A 22385-nucleotide genomic window follows, 5' to 3' on the forward strand; every position below is an offset into this window, starting at 1 on the left:
GAGTTTTTCCATGCCCCTGTTGCACCTAGGTGTCCCTTGGTGCTCCCCAACCCCTCTCTTGTATAGCACAATGCCGGTAGCTATATTTGAGAATGAAGACATAAAAAAGAGAATCAGAGTTTTTCCAGAACGTATTATTATCCCACTGTTCTGCAGCCGTTCAGTAGCTTATTTCAAGTGTGTGCAACTTCCAACAGGAGCCATGGCCAACTCTGTTCCCTCCACCAATGGCTTTGTGGTGGTCACTCATTTGTACCCACAACAAGGAGCCCAAAGTTCCACTTCACCCCAGAGTGGAGCTGTTTCAACTCCACCCTCTTTGCTTGGGCAATTCCTTAAGGGAGAACCAGTTGCTTTGGGGGTGAGTTTATGATTACTACATTTCCAAATAACCCACCCATACACAAAATAAATTGATATATAATTGAAATATATGTAATTATTCGAAATTGGCCCACAAATATATTTTTCACACTTAAAATATATTTCAATAGGCCTATATATATATTTCTTCTGTGGGCAGACGACTAATAACCAGGGGTGAATGGCTCAATAAGTTAGTTACATATAATCCACTGGCAGCCTTATTATTAGACAGACTGAAGTTGAAGTTGCACTTTCACTTCTGGAATAAGAAGTTAACATATGTGATTGTTTTTTTGTTCCCCCCCCCCCCCCCCCCCCACAGACGGTTCAAATAATGATTGGCGTAGTTATATTCATGTTCGGAATCGTGACAACAATTTCCACCTCTGCATTATCCGTTTACTCTGGTTACATGTTCTGGGGAGTCATCTTTGTGAGATTTTTTTTATACATTATTTCTCCTTTTAAAAGGCATACACACTTAGTTTGTTTTAAACCTTCAGTCTTACTGTTTTTCATTAGCATTGGCTTTCCTAATGTATTATATGTGTCTGTGCTTTCAGTACATCACTGCTGGTTCCCTCACTGTTAGAGCCAATAAGGACCTCAATTCCTGTTTGGTGAGTATTTGATGATAGACACTGACAGCAGTCCTTTACCTTATGCAACGTCAGTAATCTCATTCACATAAAGTGTTTTGTCATTGAGGTGTACAAGTAACAAACCAGACCTTCCTTCTCCCAACACCTTAAGAGACATGTAAGCGATAAATGCAAAAAACGCTAGGTTGAATTCAAGACTCTTCTCCTCAGTGGTTCCTGGAATGAGTTGCCCAGTGTTCTCCATTCCTGTAATAGTTTTGGGTCTTTCAAAAATGGTTAATCATTAACACATAATAAAGAATCATAACTTTCTCACGGTGATTTATGTTGTTATTGTTTTTCACTTTTAATTTGCTCATTATTATTCATGTATAATCAAATGCAATGACATGTGTATTCATCCTAAGTATGTTTAGCCTCATTAGTGCCTTATAGGAAACAGTGCAGGCCCAAAGTCCGCAGAGCCTAGACGTTTTCTCAGTCTATATTTCCTCTCTGCTCATGTGTCAGTGCTAGCAGTGGTGGGACCCAAATGTAGGACAAATGCCAGCTACTTAGATTTAAAAGCAAACTTTACTAACAACTCGAGACAAGGGACAGAACAAAACCAGGGGTTTAAATACACCGGATGTAACAAAACTAACAAGGGTTAGTTAGATTGAGAGATGACCGCAGGATTAGAACCTAGGTCCCCATGGGCACTCAGGCCCTTGTATGGTATGAGCACAAGCCTGTTGCGCCACAGCATGCCCCATAGAATGTGAGACTATTTACCTGCTGTAGCATCAGTGAAAATAGTCTCCGATCTCGCGCCCATTTCTATGATTCTTGTGATACTGAGTATTTATTATAAATGAAAACAAAAACTGATTGCTCCAGCCTTTGATTGTGATTAACTGAAGCATGCGCATAGCCACGGTAAAACTGTAAACATACCCCTGCGATTGCATTGCATCAGTGCGATGATGCTGCAATATGAAGCATGTTCTAATGGGCGACCATCAAATGAAGTAGCTGTCATGGTTATAGTAATGTGGTTTTATTTTTATTTTTTAGGTCAAAGCCTCAATGGTGATGAACATCTTCAGTACAATAACTGCAACGCTTGCTATAATTTTGCATTCTCTTGATATTGGTCTGCCAATGCATCCTTATTACGGCAACGGCTGTAACCACGGCGATTACCAATGTCATCAGATCGAAAACCTGCTTTGGGTAGGTATCTTAAACTTAAAACATTTTACACAGCACATTCTACTGTCCATGGAAATAACCTTGTTCAGTCTTACAGTCATAATGTGTGATATTGCTCCCTACAATAGAGCAAGTCAATGGGGACTAGTGGAGTGATGCTAGTGCTGTCAGTGCTGGAGTTCATTGTTTCCATCTGTGTATCTGCGTTTGCCTGCAAAGCCACCTGCTCCACTACGACTAATGCTCAGGTAAGTCTTTATAGTCCAGTAATATTTTTTCTGTAAAGTTACTGGGTATTAATACATTGTCACATGTTCTATTTGATTTTGTTGCAGGTGATATACCAGGTGCCACCCTCTTTTCCCACCTCCCATCTGTCTGCACCTCCAGTGAACACCTATTCGGTACAAAGTCCTGATCATTTGAATGGAAAAGATTATTACAACTAATCTGAAAGACAGCCCGAATTCATACCTGCCTACAAACATTTTGGTCTGGAGTTACTCCATAAAGTGTGGTAGACACCACCGTCATTATTTCTTTATGTTACATTTTTGCATGTTCCAGTTCGTACGAAAAAATCTGTATGAGCGAATGAATGGGGTTTCGGGAATCATATAACATAAGATCCCCCGATAGCTAATCAGCTTTGTCTCTGTGAGGACTTTACAGTAAGTCTGCCATATACTTCAAATAGTTGTCTGACTGCTATCAGCGAAAAATATTAAACAAAAAATGATTTACCAAGTGAGGATAACACATTTTCTCATAATGATCACACAGCTAAACTAGAAAGGTAGAGAGCACAGACCTCCGCCTGTATTGTTCTTCCTAGGTTGTCATAGCCTGGCTAACGCCTCCCACTTCTCAAATGAGACGTGGTCTGGCAACCAGACGTTCATTTTCTCGTATTTGAAAAAATGCCCAGATCCGTTCATTGGGCGCCACGGATGTCAATCAAATGCGTCTCTGCATAGCTCATCATGGTCTTGCTTTCTCCCCTGTTCTGTGATTGGCCACCAACATCAGGCGAAAATGGGGGCATTAGTTTCCAGACTGCCTTGGCAGCGTGAAAGAAATCACCGTGCAAGGCAGTATGGGAAACCCAGGCTAAGGTTGTCATACATTTGAACCTAAACTATCAGATCGTCACCACGTGACCATACCATGCCATTACACCGCTAAGCGAAAAACATTAATGGCTCCGGAATCCGACGGTGATATGGATCACTCCCAAAATGTAATCGTTTCCTTCCCTGAACATTTCATCAAAATCCATCCATTAGTTTTTTTTGCAACCAATTGCAACCAATTAATGAAAAGTTTGACACAAAAATGAAAAGTTTTAGTGGCCTCTAGAACAAACAATCCAGGAAAAACACTATCCAATCATACTGAACGGACTGTTACAGTTACAATGATTGGATTCTGATGCATCTATCAAACTACAATCTGCTCCTCCCTCCCGCTCATGAACAAGCATTGCGCGTTCCTGTACTCTGGAGGCGTGGCTTCGGAAGAAGTCTGAAGAAAGGGGTTGGGACTTTTGACCTATGTATTTTCAAAATGCAGCTTTGCTGGAATCGTTTTCCAGGATCTTATACCTTACTGTACCTTTAATGTAAGTTTACATGAGAAGTCGAGGGGAGTGAGTAAAGAGTTATCGCAACTGTCCTACGTGCTGCTGCAGGCAGGCAACGTGCTGCAGTTAGCTTATTTTATTGCTGTAGCATTTTGGTAGCAACATCTTGATTTTTACGAGCAAAAGACTACAGTTTTAGCCTAGAAATCTAGACGCACCCTAGCGGCAACAAATATTTTTTGCCTAGTGGGATGGTCTAGGGTCGCACCGTTAAGGCCAAGCCTGCGTTCGGCACCAAGTCAGCCTGTCCAATCAGAACGCTCTATCTGTGTACGGAGTCCTTGAGCCCGCCTTAGCTTACCTTCAGCTTCCGATATTGATGCCAGGGGGCTTGACCATGCGTCCTCGTTCGACGATTTGGGTGTGAGACCGTGTTGCAACAACCATAGAAAACAACGAAAGATGGATGAGGATAACGAAGCGCGCTCGTTTGAATCGGCTTTGGAAGAGTTAGACTTGGGCTTTTTTATTTGAAGGTTGAGCAGAAAGAAGCATTCGTTTTAAAGAAGGATGTATTTGCCGTTTTGCCGACCGGCTATGATTGGTCACAAGTGCTGGCCTATTACGTGCAGAGTAGTTTGAAAGACACCGGTTCATCCCACCCACAGGCTTCAGCTCTGTGAATGGTCCGACCCCAGACTATACATTTCCGTATAGTTTGGCTTGCCAGGCTACTACAGTTTGTCATAAAATACTGAATAGTCATTACATTTTAACTCACCAGACTGAAGGTTTTCAACAACCATTGTTTGGCTCAGACCTTATAATGAGCGTCGCTAAGGATTGTCGGTTTGTTAAGTTTTTAAGATTCTAAGTGTTTTTTTTTCTGTCAGCAATTTCCTTAATTTTTGTTCAGTGATTCCCAGTAAACACCCTGGCACATAAAACTTGGTGGCCATGTAGCCCCACTAGACTTGGAAATAAAACACTCCTCGCAATCAAATCCAAATGCCGTGCTGCCAAATTCAAGAATTCAAGTCTGGCTACACTAAATTACATTATAACTGATCTCATGATGAGTATTGTAGGAGGGCAAGAATGAACCAAAGGCATAAATGCAGTGAAAACCCAACAAAGCGGGTGCATTTCTTTTTCTACAATGGGTGCCTCTCAACCTCTCTTCTCAATCCTCGATGCTCGGTCCTCCAGGCTCGTTCCCACTGATCTATATCTAACACTGCATAGACTATCTCATTGTTGCCGCCCCATCATTCTTTATCTAGATCGGTGGGAATGAGGACTGAGGAAGGAAGGGAGGATGTATAAAAAGACGAATGAGAGGCACCCAATGTGTATCAGATTGGTGTGTGCAAGTGAAGGCCCCCCGTCATGTTCCAGTGCGTAGAGAGAAGGTTCTTAGGGAATCAGCCAGGCAAGGTGAGGATGAGGGGCTCACCACTGTGATAAGGAAGGGAGACTGGAGGTCAATACTGTAGGCAGGCTTTGGCTGGTCAGGGCTCCAGTCGTCCGTGGGGTCGTCGTGGTGGGGCCTTCAGTGAAAAACAGATATTGGAGTCGTGGGTTAGAAAATCCAAAACTCACTTGCCCTCCTTTTGTGTCTGGACAAGCGATGGCGAATGCGGGGCAGGTTTGGGTGGTGATGATGGACTGCCAACTATGCCTAGTTGAAACTGTTTTAGTTGGCCATGTGCTTTTGTTTTAGCTGTGCACGCCTAGCCCAGAAATCTAGACGCACCCTAGCGGCAAAAAATATTGTTGCCTAGCGGGATGGTCTAGGGCAGGGGTCGGCAATTAAGTTTGGCCTCGGGCCAGATATTTTCCGAGCCATTACATAGCGGGCCACAAGTTCACAACCAAAACAATGGCTAATTTAATTAATTAATATCGGAGGAGGTAAAAATGATAGGCGCTCTTGAAATGACAGAGCAGAGGACATTCAAGCAGGCTGATGTAGGTTAAATTTGTCGACTGGTCATTGGGGGCGCTATTATACAGTATGTCTGTGTCTTTAAAAAAAATAATGATAAAAAACACCAGAAAAACATTTCCACGCGTTGCTGTTAGCTGTCAAAAAATGGCACTATGAAAAAATCTGAAGAGAAAAGTTAACAGCGAAAACAGGATCTTTAATGATGAATGGACAGAGAACTATGCCTTCATCCTCCCTAATTGTATTAATGCAAAGCCCACATGCCTGATCTGTAACAACTAGGCCTACTAACGAGGGTTTCTCTGCATGCAAAGAGTACAAGACGGCACCACAAAAGTATGCTAATTTAAAGGTTGCGTTCCTAAATAACACGCACGCTATTAATGTTTGAAACTCGTGTTTTACTTTTCACAGTTCTATGTGCGTAAATTGCCTGTTTGATGTCAGGCCTGTTTAAAAGAAGTCGTGTTTCAATTATCACCATAAGCCTATGTCCGTTGTTTGAATGACAACATGTGTTTTAGGGACTAGCTTGGAATTTGAGAACCAGCGCTGTCCACTGACTTCATTTGATTTTGCATGTTGTGCGTTCACACTGCACCTCGCTGCATGCTTCACTCGTATTCAGATGAAACAAATATCTAAGCATTTACATTGATTGATATTCTTCTGTTCTGGAAAGTTACGTTTCAAAATAAAGAGCATGTTTGAGACTGGCAGTCCGATTTTTAATTTTTTTTTTTATTCTCTGGTTCAAAAGATCTCACGGGCCAGATGTTTTTTGCTTGCGGGCCGCATCTGGCCCGCGGGCCGCCTATTGCCGACCACTGGTCTAGGGTCACACCGTTAAGGCCAAGCCTGCGTTCGACACCAGGCCAGCCTCCTTGAGCCCGCCTTAGCACGGTGATGACAGAGCTGCGAGGCACCTTCGGCTTCCGTTATTGACGCCAAGGGGCTTGACCATGCGTCCTTGTTCGATGAGTTGGGTGCAGGGGGTCAGGATTTGACTGATTAGCTTTGCCGATTAGCAAGGCACTTCCTCGTCGCCATTTCCAGAAATACATCATGTCCGGTGCCATTTCTCCCGATTTCTCCTCATGCTGATTGGTGACTGTTCCACTCTCAGCTCATGCACGAGCTTAGTGTGGGCACGAGCTCTCCTTCTGTACCTTACGTCAGTCAGTAACCTGGCACTTAATTGGCTAAGTAAAACGGCACCGGAAACAAGCCCCTTGAAACGCCATGTTGAAGCCTGAAAAAATCGTTCAATTTTGGCACTTTTCACTAGCCTAGCATTCCCATTGAAATGAATGGGGGCGGGACTTGTTCACTTTCTCCAGTTCTTATAATACCTCCATGGTTGGGTGTGAGACCGTGTTGCAACAACCATAGAGAACAACAAAAGATGGATGAGGCTAACGAAGCAAGCTTGTTTGAATCGGCTTTGGAAGAGTTAGACTTGGGCTTTTCTTTGAAGGTTGACCTGAAAGAAGCACTCAAGTCATTAGTTTTAAAGAAGGATGTATTTGCCGTTTTGCCGACCGGCTACGATTGGTCACAAGTGCTGGCCTATTACGTGCAGAGTAGTTTGAAAGACACCGGTTCATCCCACCCACAGGCTTCAGCTCTGTGAATGGTCCGACTCCAGACTATACATTTCTGTATAGTTTGGCTTGCCAGGCTAGTGCACGCCCTCCAGGGGGTGCTGAAGAGACTTTTGGCGGTGTGAGGGCTGTCTGGCCACAATGTGTATAGATCCTTCAGCTAACATCTCATGTGTTGCTTTTCCAGATGCCTCCCTTCCAAACCAGTGTGATGCCTCCTGCTCATCACAGTGGTGTTGATGGCCTGATGTTTGACACACCTGAAAATCTGCCCCCAGTATACACTGCTGTCGAAAAATGAGTCAACGAACATCAGGGAGGCATTATGAAGCAAGTTGTAATTATGTAAATCTCTTTAGTGTCTTCATTATGTTGTCACAGTTTAAGCGTGTACACCTGTATCAGTGATATATTGGCAAATTAGTCAATACCATAAGAAATCTGGTGAACCATTAATTTTCATGGAGGAAATAACAGTAGTTAAAGTCCAAGCTGACGTATTTGCACTTGTATCTGTAAGATTTAGAAGGTCACATTACATGATTTGTATGCTTTAATAGACCTTTTCCATCTCAACTCAAAGCACAGTTTTATTCTCAAGCATTTGAGTGGTCCTTTCTGTTTTGGTCTTTGATTTGGCCCATGAAATCCACATCTGACATACTGTACCCTACACAAGTTATGTACGTTTTCAAACAATCGTGATGGTAATTTCAGTACATTAAGCTGAAGATTTGCATTTGGGGATAAAAGAGACAACAGAAATGCACTACCTAGTCCTACTGACATTGGAGAAAATCTGGTAAGCATTTTTGAGGAAAAGTACTGCATGTGTTTTGTGCAACCCATTTCTGCTGTATAACAAGCTATGACATTTACTGTAATAATAAAAAATGTACTGTAAATAATAAAAAGAAAATTGCTGCCCTAGACTATCTTTTGTCAATTGATGAATTCAAAGTCAAGAAAGAAGCAAGCAAAAAGGTACAGTTAAAATTCAACTTGAGTTGATTAAAAACAATATTCTAATTTACAGGTTCTTCAAACATGGACACGATGGAAAGTATTTATGAATATATCCTCTGTTTTTCAAAGGAGAACATGAGCAGTTATCAGGTCATGTGATGAACTGGACCAATAAAAACATAACCGTTAGAGTATTTTCTCTTTCATGTGAATTCACAAATCTAGCGGCAGCAGTTCTATTTTGCTGCCTGGGTAGTCTAGCAACTCTCCGTTGACTTGAGAGCTTGCCAGTTTCAACGAGGGCCGGGCCAGTCGTGTATAGAGTCACTATAGGCAGACTTAACATAATGACAGCTGACCTGCGACCAGAAGTTGCAACTGTTAAGCATCTGTAACTTGAAAACAAGAGGATGATTCGTTTAGTGCTCTCCTTTTGCGTGCAGGGAATTTGAAGGACAACCGTTTATATCCCCCCCCCCCCCCCCCCCCCCCCCCCCCCCCCCCCGCCGATTGAGCCCTGCCACGATGAGTTTCTAGACCCTACATCTTGATGTGGGTGGCTCGTTAGGCCGATTGAGCCCTGCCACGATGAGTTTCTAGACCCTACATCTTGATGTGGGTGGCTCGATAGGCTAAATGGTAACATGCATAGCCTACATGTTTCTAGAGTCTAGCTGTGGTGGTGGGTGTTCTTGCCGAGAGCCAACAACACAGAGCAGGTAGGGTCCTGTTGAGACTGAGACCAGACTTAACACATCTGCTGGGCACCAGTCATGCACGTTAAGCTGAAAGCACCGAGAGCAGGCTACCAATGCAGGTTATATGTGGGCAATGGTATCGCACAAAGCTCAGCCACTGGCTAAGGGAAAAAATCAATGAAAGGATTATTTGGAAAACCAAGCTTTGTGGCATGCGTGGGGGACCAGTTTGTATGATCCTTAAAAGGTTTGGGGTCATTAGGTCATTTGCCCAAGGAGCATAATAGATTAGTAGCCTTATTTGTGTCATAAAACAATGTGTCATAAAATCTACAGGGCAGGGGCACATGGGACATGCAAAAACACCCCATATATTTGGAGTCTACCACATGAGGGAATTTCACTGGTATGCTCCACAGCCATTTTCGATCATTTTTAATTTTGAATGTTGAAAAATGTTGAATATTAAACTAACTTTACCGCGCCATGTACAATAGCTCTTCCAGGATAAAGCCATTAGGTGGCTCCTTTTTAATATCAGAAAAGGATATCATGAAGGCAACAGTAGTTAAGTTCCAATGTATTAACTATGAGAGGGCACTGCACAGACCATATCATTTATTATAATATGGGCTATATTTGAAAGGACCTGGCAAAAGATCATTATGAGAATGTGTGGACACAATGCTCTTAAAGTGACAATGCACCATTTATAAATCAGTTAAATAGCATCAAATTAGCAGTGTTTCCAATGAAACTAGACAAAATTACACAAGGGGATGCAGTCTGCCGGCTATGGTGTTGGTGGGGCTATTGAGCTGAGTGATAGCAGTTTGAATCCATACAAACACTCATACCAAATGTGAAGCATGTGCGTCAAGCCGCCTGGAGATATAATGCGCACCCTGGCACAGAGAGTGTAGCCACAGCTCCTCTTGTGGGACTCTTGGGTTTGGGCCGTGAGGTTAGCCCTTTCAGTAAGTAAAGATAAGTACCAGTGTGTTGGTAATACAACATCTTTAACCATTATCTTTCTCATTCGTATTGACATGTCAGAGGTAGTCTAAAACTATCTGCAACTACGAGACACATGTCAGTGCGCTGAGGCAAGGTTATGGTTTGGAAAATCAAGTCCCTGGTAATCTTTTAGATAAAATTGTGTTCTCGCGAGAACTGTGGATTTTCAGGGTAGGTCTCGTCGTCAGAATTTTCCACTTGATAAATGAAACGAAAGTTAAAATAGAATGTCGAGAGCGCAGGCGGGGATTGCGGAGGCAGTGACGCTCGTTCCCAGAATCTGGGGGGCAACGCCAACCCCGATCAGTGACGCAGTTTCAGACTATTTTGTGAAGATAATACCATCTCAGACAGTTGGTTATTGCCGTTGATCATCATCATAGCCACACGGAGATCTGTTACCATTCTACTTTCAACCATCAGAATTAAGTCAGTGGTATTTTCATTATTTGTTTGCTTGTTTAATGAGCGATGGACTTTTTCTTTGAAGTTTTAAAGTTGAAAGGTGTTGTGTGGATTCTGCGTTGTTTGTTTTAAACTGAAATGAAAATGCAAAGCAACAGGGCGATTACCACAAACTTCAAGCCTACTGTACCTCTGCTTGCCTGATCTGAATGCACCTATTCTCGGTCGGAAGATTACTTTCGCTTTTGGCCAAACAATCACTTGCTCGATTCGCAAGGACTTGGAGTTTGATTTTTTGGATAATAGGAATACACACAATTAGGCTATACGTGCTTTTTAAACGTAGACGTAAACGTATCACGCAGTTTACAACTACCAATTGAAATCAAAGTAACTTACATCGATTCGATTCCCCTCTCAAAGAAGCACACGCACTTCAAACAACCATGCGTTTCACAGGCAGGCTAAACCGAGTGCGTAATTTAGGCGCTCCGTTCGCTAAAATAGTTTAGAATACTCTATTTTGTTTTCACACGTAGCCTACGCGTTGCTATCACATCTGATGTAGCCAGTTGCACTGATCATGGAAGGTGGTTGATTTGGCCTCCCTGTCAGTCTCACACGCGTGCATTATTGCCGTGTATTATTTCAGTGATGCCAGTAACGCGCTACTTAGTAACCACTAGTGACCACTTTTTTCGGTAACGAGTATCTAACGCGCTACTATTTCCAAACCAGTAATCGGATCAAAGTTACTCATCCAAGTCTCTGTGCGTTACTTTTTTGTTGCTTTTTTCAGCATGAGGACAACTCATGTGTAGGCTCCACGCAGCGACACAAACGTAAAACAACAATGCAGGGAGGAGAGAGGTGCGTTTCCTATATGAAAATACAGTCAGTAGGCATATTTTGAGTTTGAGTCATCTACACATGACAACATTAAGGTACGTTGTACACCCTGTGTTGGCGACAAAGTGATAGGCCTGTAAACATCCCGAGTTCGCTTATAGCGGCTGCCTGACGCACGCAACGGAGAGGGAGAGAGAGGTAGAGAGGGTGCTGTGTGTGCCCCACGCGCATCCAAAACAGAGAGCACCCTGACTGGGCTGTTTCGCTATATCAACCGATACGTTTTCAGTGTAGGCGGGCTTTTATCTCTTTTCTCCCGAACTAGATGAATTAGTTCAATATGGTACAGTAGCGTCAGTCAGTGCCCCCCAAAAAGTAACATTTAAGACCGCATCTAACACCAGACTACACGAAAGTGTACCCTTGTCTCATAAGAGTAAAAAATAATGATAATCTTGCACACTGCAGTGTCAGTAGGCTAATATTGATTTTAGCATCGCCCATGGTGGATTAAATGATTGCAAAAGACTTGTCGAGGTGAGTTTAAGTGTAATTTAATTGGCATATTCTAAATGGCTAAAGTAGAAGGATACACGAAAAGCCCAACATCTTCATATTTTATTAGCCTACCACAGTTTCTATCTATAGGCCTTCCTTATTTAATATACTGACAAAACATTATTGAACAAACATATTCATCTGTAGCCTAAGCTATTTCAGTATCTCAGTACCTCCCTGAAATTACTTTGTGCAGGTTGTGATGTCTATATTGATGGGGGGGGGGGGCTTAGTTTAAAGAGTAACTAAGTAATCTAACTTAGTTACTTTTAAAATCAAGTAATCAGTAAAGTAACTAAGTTACTTTTTAAAGAAGTAGTCAGTAATCGGATTACTTGTTCAAAGTAACTGTGGCAACACTGATTATTATACGCAAAAACTGTATCAGACCTTTTAAACTCTCGCGGGCCACATACTGTATCAAATCCTTTAAGCTCTCGTGGGCCATATGAAATGAGGTGGCGGGCCGCATTTGGCCCGCGGGCCTTGAGTTTGACACCTATGCCATAGACTGTATGGAATGCACGGCACAGAAAATTTATCGAAATTTATCGAAAATCAAGTAGCCTAATCTTTGCGGTACGTCCATCGCAAGCGTTGATATTACTGATACTACTGACACATTGTGCTTTATGTTACAAGCAAAGATTCTAGAACAGAGCTCTGTTCTAGAATCTTTGGTTACAAGACAATATAACTTTTGTAAGCCATTGTCTCTTGCCAGCTATCCACGATATTCCGCAGCCAACAATGGGGGTCGCCATGACACCGAGACGGTTTTCTATTTCCGGCGAAGCTGCATTGTATCTGTTTTAACGTGACGGTTTACGGTGCTTAACATATCATAACGCATATAAAAGTCAAGTTTTCTATTTTATATCGGTTATATGTGATGCAGTATATACATGCTGAGGGCAGAATTGTCAACATTTCGAACGAAATCTAAGTTGAGGCATAATCTAGTTTGCTATGGAGAACGCACATGTTAACAGAATGAACGGAAGTTGAAAACAGTATCGTAACCATCGCAACGATACATATTTCCGGGTTAAGGAAAGAGGTGGATAGCAAGACCAGTTTGTCAGCATTAGGCCTATAGTCCACACCAGGGACAGTCTGGGACTAGCCAGACAGACAGGCCATGGACTTTCTTCCAAATACTGTACATGTAGGTCCACGACTACGCAGTACACACACACACACACACACACACACACACACACACACACACACACACACACACACACACACACACACACACACACCCTTACTCATAGGCTATATGCCAGCCAAGGTATTAAAAAATACAGGTAAACTCGAAAATTTGAATATCGAAAAAGCTCATTTATCTCAGTTATTAAGGTGAAACTAATATATTACACTCATTACTTGCGAGATATTTCAAGCCTTTATTTGTTATAATTTGGATGATTATGGCTTACAGTTTATGAAAACCCCAAACTCAAAATATCAGAAATATTTTATTTGATTTTAATTGACCTTTATTTTACCAGGTGAGTCCCATTGAGACCTTTAGTCTCTTTTGCAAGGGAGCCCTGACATACAGACAGATCATCATCATCATCATCATCAACCATTTTTTTATTCAGGGAAAATTGACTGAGCATCAAGCTCTTTTACAGCAATGCCCTGAGTCACAAAACATATAACAACAATAATCAAAATAATAAAACAAGAATAAGAAAAAAAAATACAAAAAGTAAATAATTAAAATAATACATAAACAATTAATAAAACATACAGAGCACAGGAAGACTGGTCCAACAGAAGATAAAACACAGACAATTAACATACAGAAAACCATACAGACAACACTGACAGATAGGTCAGTTGAGAATTTTGTGAAAAGGTTCAATATTGTAGGCTCAAAGTGTCACACTCTAATCAGCTAATTAATCCAAACCGCCAGCAAAGGGTTCCTAAGCCTTCAGATGGTCTCAGTCTGGTTCAGTATTAGTTATTGTGACTTTTTCACAATATTTTGTTTTTTCGATTTTCACCTGTAGGTGGTCACATTTTACAAAAATACTAATAATGGGTGCTGCTGGAGAATATGGGCCCCATGTAATAAAATAATTGTGGCTTCCCAAATGCTAGGGGGGTTCGGGGGTATGCTCCCGTGATGGACATTTTGAAAAATAACCCCTTAAATGATGACTTCTGGTGAATTTTGTTGAAACTAATTGATACATTGACTTAAAATATATTATTTTATAATCTATTGATAGCATGCTACAATACAGTTTATAAAAACCTACACAGGTTGCAAGTCTATTGGGAGTTTGATCTCATCACATCAGTAAGTCTATCTCCTGAGAACTTTGAGTAATATAAAGGTCACATCTGTTCAACTTACCTTAACATTTACTGAGAGTATAAAAAATGAACCATAGGCCTATCTTATAGCCTAAAACAACATTGTCAGGCCTATGTTTTGTCTCTAGTCTATTGGAAAGGCAAGGGTAGCTCATTGCAAATAACCCTTTATAACATAACAAAATAATCAGAGGACAAACCTTTAAAATTAGGTTTAGGAAAAAATTGAACTGAAGCCAAACACCGGAAGTTGGCATCCCCTACAAATAACCATCATAGCATATCGTGACAGATAGTGGCTACACTTCTAGAATAGAATAGAATATATACTTTTTTGATCCCGTGAGGGAAATTCAGTTCTCTGCATTTAACCCAATTTAACCAAATTAGTGAACACACAGCACACAGTGAACACACAGTGAGGTGAATCACACAACCCAGAGCAGTGAGCTGCCTGCCCAACCAGCGGCGCTCGGGGAGCAGTGAGGGGTTAGGTGCCTTGATCAAGGGCACTTCAGCCGTGGACTGGTCGGAGATCGAATCAGCAACCCTCAGGTTACAAGCCCGAAGCCCTAACCAGTAGGCCACGGCTGCCGCTTGAATGTACTGATGTCTCACTGTTCTGCAATTCCTCAGTTGCTTATATTTGAAGTTTGCGGATCTTCCAACAGCAACCATGGCCAACTCTGTTCCCTCCACCAATGGCATTGTGGTGGTCACTCATGTGTTCCCACAACAAGGAACCGAAAGTTTCACTTCACCCCAGAGCGGAGTTGTTTCAACTCCATCCTCTCTGCTTGGGAAATTCCTTAAAGGAGAACCAGCCATCACTGGGGTGAGTTTGAACAAACCGTCAGCAAAAAAATAAAACATACAGATAAATGGATAAAAGATTAGTCAATTTCCAAATAACCCAGATGACTAATGTGAAATTGCGCCAATAATCCAAGTTGCATACTGTGTATAACCCACTGGTAGCCTAATTCACAAACAGAATCAATTTGTAGTTCTACTTTCAACTTCTGGAGCATGATGTTAACATAATGTTGTTTTTCTCCACAGACGGTTCAAATAATGATTGGTGTGGTTGTATTGTTGTTTGGTATTGTGACTGCATTTTATGGAGCAGCAGTATCCACATACACTGGTATCATGGTCTGGGGAGCCATCATTGTGAGATTTTTTTAGATGTATTATTTTAAAACATACATGCATTACTTTTTTTAAACCTTCATAAACTTATAACTTTTTTTACATTGCTATCTTTCTTATTTTTTATGTGTCTGTGATTTCAGTACATCACTGCTGGTTCTCTCACTGTTAGAGCCAATAAGAAGCTCAATCCTTGTTTGGTGAGTATATCATGTGATGTAATGTAATATATGCATCTAAACAGGGACAGTGGACACAAAAATAATAGATATTGTGTCAGATTGTAGCAAATATAGGGACGGGATAGCGACAACTAAATGTTTAGCTTCATTAGCGACAGGTTTTTTTTGGAAATCAACCAAAGCAAGCTAGGCACCGGTACTTACAATTCTATGGTTTTGGTTTCTCATCAATCCATTAACGTATAAATGCCTGCCAAGCATTGGCGATATAAGATATTTTTAACAAGGGTGGTCCTAGTGGGGCACTGATTTATTCAAGGGTGGCATCTAGATAATCAGAAACAGGCTCACACAAGTTAGCCTACAACGCTTCCTAGAAACGCACCCCAGATCGGTTCTGCGGCCTACCAGTTAAGAAACACTGGCCAACTTCCCACAATGTCAATATTACATTAGGGCAGTAGCCTACTGTATGTACAAAAGCAGTTAACACTTACAGACCTAGCAAATGTTGTGTGAGTAGTTAGAATAGGCAGGTAGAAAAATTAGCCTACATGAAGTGATTCCACTGACTCAATACAGGGTTGTGTGTGTGATTAGATAAATAAGCACTGCCAGATGCGATAGGTAAATAGATATACAGTATTTGTGTTAGCACAAGCAGTAGCCTGTATTGGCCTACTGTATAATGACTGTTAATGGTGAATCGTAGACTAGGATTTTGGGGTGACACCTGGGGTGGCCAATCAAATCTCAAGGGTGGCATGTGCCACCCAGAGTCACCCCTCTGGCTCCGCCCCTGCTGCCTAGATGATTTCCAGCCATTTTTTTGACAGATCTCTCGTTTCCATACTGACAGTACTTGATGACCTCGAGAAGCAGATCTATGTGAAAAATGCCAGGAGTTCTCCTTTAAGAGACATGTTAGCGACAAATACTGGTATTAGCATGTGTGAGTTTTAGCTTCCTGGCGAGCATGCCAATCAGTGGTGCTGCATCTGTACCTTTACATAATGTAAACTAGAAAAGCAAAACAGTCAGAGAGCGCAGACCTCCGCCTGTATTGTTCTTCCTAGGTGGTCATACATTTGAACCTTAACTATTCAGATCGCCACCACGTGGTCATACCATGCCATTACACCGCTAAGCGTAAAACATGAACGACTCCGGAATCCCAGCGGTGATACGGATCACTCCCAAAATCCATCAATTATTTTTTTAGTTATCTTGCTAGCAAACAGACAGACAGACAAACAGACGGACAGATAAACAAACAAACCCACAGGAAAACATAACCTCCTTGGCGGAGGTAATTACATTCACTATGAAATGAGAATTTTACAACTCAAGACAAGGGACAGAACAAAATCAGGGGTTTAAATTCACAGGACTTAAAGGACACAGAGCTCAGTTGATCATTTTCACAGAATACTATAGGTCAGAAAAAACGTGGAAAAAAAATGGTGCTGTCTGACACGAATTAGCCTTCTAGCGGCTAAAGCATCCAAAGTGCCTACAGGCTGTGTTATGAAGGCATGTAGTAAACGTTGTCTTTGTGCTTCGTAACAGACTCAAAATGTCATGACAAGTGTTGTGCAACATGAACAGGGTATTTACATGACACCACAGTGCATGTTGAACCCAAGCTTTTCTCATTTCCACAAACACCAAACGTGAAGTTCATATCCAAAATAATGATGATTCAGCATTGTAATGTTTTTATATTAATATTAATGACTGTAACAAAATGGAAGCTCCAAATGAGAGCTGCACGTCCCTGAATGGAATATGGTGAATGGAAGATTACCTTTTTTTTGTTTTTGTTTTTTTTTAGGTCAAAGCATCACTGGGAATGAACATCTTCAGCACAATAACTGCAGGGATTGGCATAATTATGCATAGCCTTGATTTAGTCATACCAATGCACCCTTATTACTGTGGCTATCGTGGCTATCGTGGTGGGCATGATGGCTATGGTGACTATGGTGGCTATGATGATTGTCAGGCGTACATGAATTTATTCAGGGTAGGAATTACATTGAATATTGTACACAGTATTATACTGTCCATGGGAATAACCTTGATCTGTCTTACAGTCATGATGTGTGATGTTGGCTTTCCTACAATAGAGCAGGTCAATGGGGATTGCTGGAGTGATGCTAGTGTTGTCAGTGCTGGAGTTCATTGTTTCCATCTGTGTATCTGCATTTGCCTGCAAAGCCACCTGCTCCACTACTACTAATGCTCAAGTGAGTGATACGTTTTCATAGTCCAGTAATACTCTTTCTGTCCAGTTATTTGACTGGATATTGATACCTTTTTACACGTTTTATATTTGTATTTGTTGCAGGTGATATACCAGGTGCAACCCTCTTTTCCCACCTCCCAACTGTCTGCACCTCTACTGAACACCTCTCAGGTACGACGGAGTCCTGATCAGAACAGAAAAGATCATTATGACTTATCTTGAAGCCAGCCCAAATTTACCTGCCCACAAAATTTCAGGGCAGGAAATTCGGTCTGGCGTCTAACGCTAGATGTATACCCGACGCGCCCCGACCTGTCGCGCACAGAACATTTTTTATCAACGGCGCGCAACAACCAAAAGGCTTTTGACACCTCTAATTTTGGGGGCGGGGGTACCGGTAATTCTGATCAGAATTTCGTTATGACTGACCCTGATGAACAGATGGATATAGATCCCTCAGCTAACATCTCATGTGTTACTTTTCCAGATGCCTCCCTTCCAAACCTGTGTGATGCCTCCTGCTCATCACAGTGGTGTTGATGGCCTGAAGCTTGACACACCTGAAGATCTGCCCCCAGAATACACTGCTGCCCCATAATGAGACAAGGAACATCTACAGGGAGGCATTATGTTTCAAGCTAATTATAATCTTGCAAATCTCTTTAGTGTCTTCATTATATTGTCAAAGTTTAAGTGTGTGTGTGTATGCACTATATCTGTATACTCACTAGAATCTATTACATTTGAACAGTTTGGTGACTAAGGGTCTTTGCATTCAATTGAAGTATTTCAAAGCATCCTGGCCAGCATGTCACAAAAGGGTGTTGGATCAACGTACAGGAAATAGTCTATCTGTGAAAGTCTCGCTCAATTACAGATCACTTAATTGCCAAGCCAGTTAATTCCAAATGAATACTTATTTTAATCAGAGTAATACATTTGATTAAATATTTGATTGAAATATAAGGTGTCTTTTCTGTTCTTTTAATCCATGAAATGTTTAATTCAGACTGATCAATCATCTTTAGATGACAAAAGTCAAAAGATGTCCTGATTTGGAACAGTTAAACTTCAAAGAGAGAATCCCGCACACTGTCCATTACGCATGCAAACATTTATTCACTTATCCACGACACTGGGCACACGAGCAGCCGCAGCCGCTGGCGCAGGTTACGCACAAACATGGCCACCGTCTCCTTCTCTGCCGCCGCAGTCAACTTAGACCTGCCAGACAGAGAGAGAGAGGGGGGAGAGAGAGAGAAAGAGAGAAGTTGATCTCGCCGCAGTCTCTGTATTAGAATTCAGTGAAGAATTAATATTGCATTGCCAATATTATAAACAAAACTACATTGTGTTCCTTAAACACTGATCAAATCTGGCCAGGTCATTGGACCTGCATTCTTATGATCAACTATGTTTTACAGCATAGTCTACCCACAGTTAGGGAAACATGCTGTATAAAGGACTGACATCCTGTGTTCTTGTGTCTTGTTCATGAGGTGAAGTAGAGTTTTTTAAAATGCTCAAAACGCCATTTTGTGCCCTCAAACAAGGTCTCGCTGATTGTGTAGTTTTGTAAAGAGCTGTTGCCTGACAACCTAGATGGTGTCCGACTCTCGGGCTGGGTGGAAGTCCTAAGCTCCACAGAAGGCACCGATCTAGGGGGCTCAGCTGGCTTAGTTCGCCACCTTCGTACAGTCTTCGCCACCATAGCGTGCCAGAGGAGCTTTCAAGTGATAGTGGACCAGAGTTCACGGAGGACTTCTTCCGCTTGTGACACGTCAGTCATCGTGTGTCCTCTGTCGGTTTCTCTCAGTCGAATGGGAGGACATAATTTGTAGTGAACGCGCAGGTAGGAGACGAAGTATCTGCAAAATATTCACACAAAATTAAGCAGGTTACTAAGCACATGTATTCTAAATTGATGCGAAATTTTTGCATTTGAAAAGGAGCTCCTAACCAATCAAATAATTATTTCACAGGGTTCTGTTGATGTCACAAGCACTTTGAGATCATTTATTTGATGTAAAGCACAATATAAACGTATTATTATTATTATTATTATTATTATTATTATTACAAGTATAGAACGGACAGCGCTGTGTGTGGTGCCGTGCCCCAAGGACTGTGTGCTGAGCACCTGGGGTAGGGTGACCAGAGACGTCCCTGGTTTCAGGGGACAGTCCCCATTTTTGGTTGCCTGTCCCCGGGAAAATACAGAAAAACTACATACAGTATGTCCCTGTTTTTAGAAAGATAAAACGTGTAGGCTATGTATTTCAATCAGATTGATAGTCAAACTGAAAATGTCCCTGTTTTTTGCAAAACTTTTGGGATTATATCCCCGGTTTTGGTCTTGGACATTGGAGCCTCTGCTCACACACCTGCTCCGGCAAGACCACCGAGGGGCGCCAGACCAGAGCACGCTCCATACTGGCCTACAACACAGGAGAGGGTGAGGACACACACACACACACACACACACACACACACACACACACACACACACAGCATATGCCGGGTGGAAGAGAAGGGAACTAATAGAGCAGCGATGGCAGCAATGCACAGCAGTCCAGCAGAAACCTCTTACAAAGCAGCAACAAAGACGAACAGCCAACTATTAAGGTCTTGCTTGTGACGTTTTGGTCACTTGATTCTTTGTTCCATCGCCGACTGGTAGTCTGACTCCTGACTAACCTGACTCACTAAGCCCACAGAAGTACCTAGTAATACTTAATTAATTAGTCATTACCACATATCCCATCTCTCTTAAGGATGATGGCATTGATTAAATTGTATTAAATGGAGTCTAAAATAGCAGTGGGGTTGTGAAGACTGTTCCAGCGGTAGGCAAGAGTCGGGAGAGAGGCCCACTACCAGCCAGTAGTGATGTAGTCAAGACTGCTTAATCCGAGACCAAGTCATTGCCACGACTGGTCCACCAATTCATCAGAACAAGTCAAATTCACAGGAAGTAGGGGAACTAAAAAAGCAGTGCAGATACTTTGATGAAATGGTCAATTTAGAGTAGACATGATTCATTTAGGCTACAACTGAGAATGTTGTCATTTAGCTATTCCATTGCTAAAATCAGGTTTGCAAAAGTAATACGGTTTGATCACTTAACAGTCTCACAAAATCAAAGTGATGAGGACTATTTTTCAGAAGGGGGGGGATGATATTTGGGGGGCTTCAGCACCCCTAAAAATGGCCTAGTGCCGCCTATGAATACATTTCCCCCAATAAACCTGAAAGGGTCTCAGTAAAATTATGTGCAGTGCCAAATGTGTAGTGTAATTTGTCGCATGGACAGAGCTGCTTATGTTTTGGTTGCACCCTGACCAGAAAATCTCCACCCAAAAGCTCCCAAACTAAAGCTGAAAAGTATGTTTATGTAAACATAGGGCAAAGAGTTTTGCCACACATACTCTTTAGGTGTCTATGGAGGGATGCAATTGAACTATGTGATCTTTGTTCAGCGTTCTCATAGCATGAGTGAACATGATGACGGTCACAATTGTGACCGCTGGGAAACAACATAGCCCGATTTTAGGGATTGTGTGGTGTTATTTCCAGTTGGCCTATTAGCCTGTTTGATTTGCTTTGAGCTTAATGAGCATCAAAGGCCAACTGGAAAAAAACACTGTGCCAATCTCTAGCTATGGTGAAGGGTATGTGATGATGTGGTGCTATGATAATGCCAAAGGCCAAGGGAACTTTATCAGGATGCATAATATCCTGAATCCATGAAATAGCTGGCCTTTAAAAATAAAAACATATTAAAAAATCCTCCTGATCCTATGGGATTTTAACATCGGGGTCAATTGATTATGCCCCCTAGCATTTAAGGAAGAACATTTATTTATTTACGATACATTCTTCGATCACAAAGAAAATTGGTGTCCTTAGCAGTTTGATTTTTACTATTTTCTTTCATTAAGACATCAAGATCAATTGTAAAATGATGATTTCATATTCCTCTTTTTAGGCAACTTTAGCATGGTATCAAATATATGTGCCCCACACTGTATGTAGGCCTAGGCTATAGAAGTTTATGTCTGACACATCTTTAGTGCAATAAGCATAGGACAAGAGCTGCGCTCCTCCACTCACATCTGTCATTTCATCCGGCTGCAAAACGAACTGATTGGCTGTTCATTTTGTTGTTATATTATATCGTTTATTCGACAGGACATGGTGTTATTTGACAGGAGAACTTTCTTGAGTGCGTCGGCTGGCTGCGGTGGGTCCACAGAAATTAACGCAAAAAAAGATTTTTCACGGTAGGCTACTGCAGCTAGGGGCATTTAGATTTCTAGGCTTGCCATTGGTCAACACCAAGTAGATTCACATGACAGAGAAAATACTCTAACGGTTATGTACTGTATATATTGGTCCAGTTCATCACATGACCTGATAACTGCTCATGTTCTCCTTTGAAAAACAGAGGATATATTCATAAATACTTTCCATCATTTCCATGTTTGAAGAACTTGTAAATTAAGAATATTGTTTTTAATCAACTTAAGTTGAACATTTAACTGTACCTTTTTGCTTGCTTCTTTTTTTACTTTGAATACATCAATTGATTAAAGATAGGGCAGCCATTTTCTTTTTATAATTTACTGTACACTTTTTTTAATTATTATTAGGCCCTACAGTAACCATCAGCTT

The 22385-nt window shown here is 41.6% G+C and overlaps 2 protein-coding genes across 2 annotated transcripts; both read left to right on the forward strand.

The window, feature by feature from the left end:
- The first annotated feature begins 202 nt into the window (after positions 1-202).
- Positions 203-8229, forward strand: LOC134082307 (membrane-spanning 4-domains subfamily A member 4A-like). The gene is made up of 7 exons (XM_062537955.1): positions 203-361; positions 689-799; positions 930-986; positions 2025-2183; positions 2291-2410; positions 2498-2566; positions 7487-8229. The coding sequence occupies exons 1-7, from the start codon at positions 203-205 to the stop codon at positions 7598-7600; spliced, it is 789 nt and encodes a 262-aa protein (XP_062393939.1). The 3' UTR covers positions 7601-8229.
- A 1978-nt stretch (positions 8230-10207) lies between these two features.
- LOC134082592 (membrane-spanning 4-domains subfamily A member 4A-like) lies at positions 10208-18677 on the forward strand. Its single transcript, XM_062538415.1, has 8 exons — positions 10208-10409; positions 14801-14964; positions 15192-15302; positions 15425-15481; positions 17298-17489; positions 17593-17712; positions 17814-17882; positions 18199-18677. Exons 2-8 carry the CDS (start codon positions 14806-14808, stop codon positions 18307-18309), a joined length of 819 nt encoding a protein of 272 aa, XP_062394399.1. The 5' UTR covers positions 10208-10409; positions 14801-14805; the 3' UTR covers positions 18310-18677.
- The last annotated feature ends 3708 nt before the right edge of the window (positions 18678-22385 follow it).

The sequence above is a fragment of the Sardina pilchardus genome, chromosome 6 (assembly GCF_963854185.1).
Source record: "Sardina pilchardus chromosome 6, fSarPil1.1, whole genome shotgun sequence".
NCBI classification, from domain to species: Eukaryota; Metazoa; Chordata; class Actinopteri; order Clupeiformes; family Clupeidae; genus Sardina; species Sardina pilchardus.